General features: G+C 55.7%; 1 protein-coding gene across 1 annotated transcript; it reads right to left on the bottom strand.

Annotated features, from left to right (window-relative positions):
• Positions 1-800: 800 nt before the first annotated feature.
• On the bottom strand, positions 801-1,727 carry LOC309452934 (olfactory receptor 14A16-like; the record flags this gene model as incomplete). The annotated part of the gene is made up of 1 exon (XM_082077589.1): positions 801-1,727. The coding sequence occupies one exon, from the start codon at positions 1,725-1,727 to the stop codon at positions 801-803; it is 927 nt and encodes a 308-aa protein (XP_081933715.1).
• Between the last annotated feature and the right edge of the window lie 2,426 nt (positions 1,728-4,153).

Below are 4,153 nucleotides of genomic sequence, written 5' to 3'. Positions count from 1 at the left end.
GTGGTTGTGAGGGGCCAGTCCATGGTGATTGACCTGAGGCTCCTTCCATGGGGTGTCCAGTGCACAGGGGCACAGCCCAGCCCCTGCTCTGCTGGTCCTGCAGGTCCCTGGCAGGAGCCTGGCTGTGAGAGGACACTGCTGTGTGCCAGCCCTGCACACACACGCTGTTCAGCTGCATGCTGGGGTTTGCATCTGTGACCACTTTGTTGGGCATGTTCTGAGAGTATTTTTTTAAGAAGAGCTTAACCTTCACACCCTGCCCATAGGAGATCACCTTTCTCTGTGGAAAGGCTGTTCTGGGGCCAGCTCTGTCACAGCAGTGCCCATTGCCTGTCCCTGCCTGCACTCACAGGACTGACACACAGCAGGACGGTGACCAAGCTGCCAGAGCACTCAGGCCTTGCACCAACACCAGGGGTGAGAAGGAGAGTTTGGAGTGGAACCAGAACAGCTCTGGAAGAACAAGCGCTGCTGCTCCCTGGCAGGGCTGCCAGGCTGGACTCTTTTACCCTCCTCCCATGAACACAGGAACCATCCCTGAAGCTCTAAAAAGGGCTTGCAGGAAGGATATAGTGATAAACAAGTCACTAAAGAGTCGCTTATTGTGTTTAGAGACAAGGAGAGCACGGCTTCTCATTTACACAGGCAACAGTTATAAAAGAAAAGCCAATAGTGAATTAGAAAGGGGATGGCAACATTATCACAATAAGAAAACAATTAATAACAACAGAAAATCCAGATGACAGGCTGGACCTGTAATTAGCTACATTAAAATGGCTATTTAGAAGCAGATGGGCAGTTTATTGCTTTACAAAACAATAAGATATGAGTTTCCTCAGGGCATCTTTGAGCTCCTGGTTCCTCATGCTGTAGATGAGGGGGTTCACTGCTGGAGGCACCACTGAGTACAGAACAGACACCACAAGGTCCAGGGATCGGGAAGAAATGGAGAGGGGCTTCAGGTGGGCAAACACGCCAGTGCTGAGGAACAGGGAGACCACGGCCAGGTGAGGGAGGCAGGTGGAAAAGGCTTTGTGCCGTCCCTGCTCAGAGGGGATCCTCAGCACGGCCCTGAAGATCTGCACATAGGACACCACAATGAACACAAAACAGCCAAATGCTAAACAGACACTGACCACAATAAGCCCAATTTCCCTGAGGTAGGAGTGTGAGCAGGAGAGCTTGAGGATCTGGGGGATTTCACAGAAGAACTGGCCCAGGGCATTGCACAGGGGCACTGAAAATGTATTGGCCGTGAGCATCAGATCATTGAGAAATGCAGTGGCCCAGGCAGCTGCTGCCATGTGGACACAAGCTCTGCTGCCCAGGAGGGTCCCGTAGTGCAGGGGTTTGCAGATGGCAACATAGCGGTCATAGGACATGATGCTGAGGAGATAAAACTCAGCTGTGATCAAGAAGAGAAACAAAAAGAGCTGTGTCGTACATCCCAAGTATGAGATGGCCCTGGCATCCCAGAGGGAATTGGCCATGGACTTGGGGAGAATGGTGGAGATGCAGCCCAGGTCGAAGAGGGAGAGGTTGAGCAGGAAGAAGTACATGGGGGTGTGCAGGTGCTGGTCCCAGGCCATGGTGGTGATGATGAGGCCGTTGCCCAGGAGGGCAGCCAGGTAGATGCCCAGGAAGAGCCAGAAGTGCAAGAGCTGCAGCTCCCGTGTGTCTGTGAACGGCAGGAGGAGGAACTGGGTGATGGAGCTGCTGTTGGACATTTGCTGCATGTGGGCATGAGGACCTGTGCAAGGAGGAAAAGATAGTGAAGTTTTAGATGAGACTTCTCTGGGAATTATCTAAACCATTTCCCACAGACCCTCCCACCCTGTCACACAAAGAGACACTTTTCTTTTTCCAGGAGAACGTCCTGGCTGGAGCCCTCGTCGGTGCTTGAGGAGTGTGCAATGAAGAGCAGGGTCTGTGCCCAGGGGCTCCTGAGGAGTCAGCCTGACCCTGTGTGATCGGGTGGGCAGGGGCCACTCCTGGGGTTCAGCTTTGTCAGCTGGAACCGCTCTTGGTGCAGAAGGGACTGTCAGCATCTGTACCCCCAGGCCAGAGAAACTGAGTTGGAGAGGTTTGGTGTTTCTACAGCTCCTTCTCCCCTCCCACCCTGGGGAGTGTTGTTGGGTGTCAGAAACCCTCAGCATTTGTGCTGCACTCAGGGAGAACAGAGCGAGTCCTGTGAGATCAGAGGGTGCCTGTGGGTCAGTGCAGAGTGAGGGCACCTGCTCTGTCCCTCTGTCCTGCTCCAGCTGCCCTGGGCTGGCACCTTTCTGACATGGGGGCTGATCACACTCCCATGTTACCCTGAAAAGCCACCAGGCACTGCTGAGAGCAGAGGGATCCACCCCAGACCACGACAGGTCTCAAACTTTCCTAAGGTCTCAGCACCCAACGTTTAGCCCGGACACACACGGCTCATTCCCCAGCCCCACAGACTGCATTGCCCACAGCCCACAGGTCAGAGCAAAGCTGGGACACGTGTGCCCATGGACACACCTGCAGGAAAGGACCCACAAGATCAGGCTGTGACTCTGCAGCTGAAACTGCCATCCCCAGAGAGCCTGACAGCAAGAACAAGATCCCAACAGCAGGGACCCAGAGCAGGGGAGCAAGAAGGAAAATGCCGTGAGGGTGGGGGTGAGAGAGGCCAGGGCACAGGCAGCCGGGCACTCAGACAGCGTCACCCTTCCCCAGCTGTGCAGCCACCTCCCAGACACCAACACTGCCGGGCAGCTGCTCTCAGCCCCTGTGCTCTGCAGAGGAACTGGAGCTCTGGCTGCACAGGAGCTGCTTCATGCCTTGGAGCCCCCGGCCCTGAGGGCAGAGGCTTTGCTGGGTGGGACAGGAGGCCAGGGGGCTGCTCACAGGAGGGATCTGCACTGCAGGGGTCACAGAGACTTTTCTCTGTTCTCCCTCTCATAACAATTCTGGGTTTGGTTTCCATCATTTCTGATCATTTCCCTGCTGCCTGGAGATTCTCCCCCTGGGAGGTGTTTCCCTGTCCATGTCTGTTCCCTGTCAGTGCTCACAGACCATCCCACCCTCTGTGCCCTCCCCCTGGCCCTACAGATCCTGCCTGTTCACAGGGCACTGCCTGGGGGCATCTTCCTGTCTGCAGGCTGGAAAACAGATTACAGTTTAAGTGTAAGGTGTCCAGCAAAGGTGATGCTGGTTCTGCATAGGCAGAGGAGAGGCAAGGCATGCCAGGATTCTCTTAAAGACCTACTGCAGTTTATGTGTCTGAAGTATTTGCTTAAAATTAAGAACAGCCTTCATCACCACCCATTCCCCAGAGTAGGAGACTGAAAACACAGACTCAGGGAGGTTCCTTATCTTTGTAGTACTCTTTGTCTTCTTCTTCTCCTTGAAACCTCCTCTTGTCAATATTCTGGAATGAGCTGGAGCTGTGAGCTGTGAGCATCTCCGACCCACGATGCTGGGTTCAGCAGCAGAAGGACCCTGCCCTGCCGGGGTCGCTCCTTCCCCCCACAGCTTCTCCCCTCAGTGTTGTTGGGCTCTCCCGGGCAGGCTGAGTGCTGACCCTGGCAGGCGGCAGAGTCCCTGCCCGGCACAGCCCTGGGGTGCAGGGACCCTGCTCTGCAGGACAGCCCTGGGCACCCATCCTGCACATTGACATTTACACCCAGAGCCACCCTGGGGAGAACGCAGCATTCACGTCTTGTCACTGACAGTGCAGAAGGCAACCCCTGCTCTGCAGCACATCCTCCCCTCTGATCAGAGAACCTCTGAGAGCTGTACTTACATCTCTCGCAGGCTCTGCAATGTGACAGCTTTCTGGGATCCTACCAAGACTTGCAGATGCAATGCCCTGCAGCCACAGGCTTCATATCTGAGAGGATTTCATTTCCAGTGACCTCTCAGCATCCTCCCAGCCCAGACTGCGTTTCCCTCTCTGTGCCTGGCTCCTGTGCCCTCGGTGCTGCAGGCAGAGCCCTCAGCCCTGCTGCGTGTGCAGAGGAGCTGCTCCTGGGCAGAGCTGTCTCTCTGCAGCGCTGCCGCTGCCATGAGCTCCCTGTGTCCCAGGAGCCCAGCCCAGCTCAGCAGCACAGGAGCAGCCCATGATGTCCCTTTCTCTGGGCTCCTCCAGGTGTCCCTCAGGCTCCAGGGGCACATCCTTTGA

This window comes from Streptopelia decaocto, assembly GCF_964273445.1.
Source record: "Streptopelia decaocto genome assembly, contig: HAP1_SCAFFOLD_58, whole genome shotgun sequence".
Taxonomy (NCBI): domain Eukaryota; kingdom Metazoa; phylum Chordata; class Aves; order Columbiformes; family Columbidae; genus Streptopelia; species Streptopelia decaocto.
The sequence above is the reverse complement of the archived record's forward strand: the minus strand, read 5'-3'. Positions and strand labels throughout refer to the sequence as shown.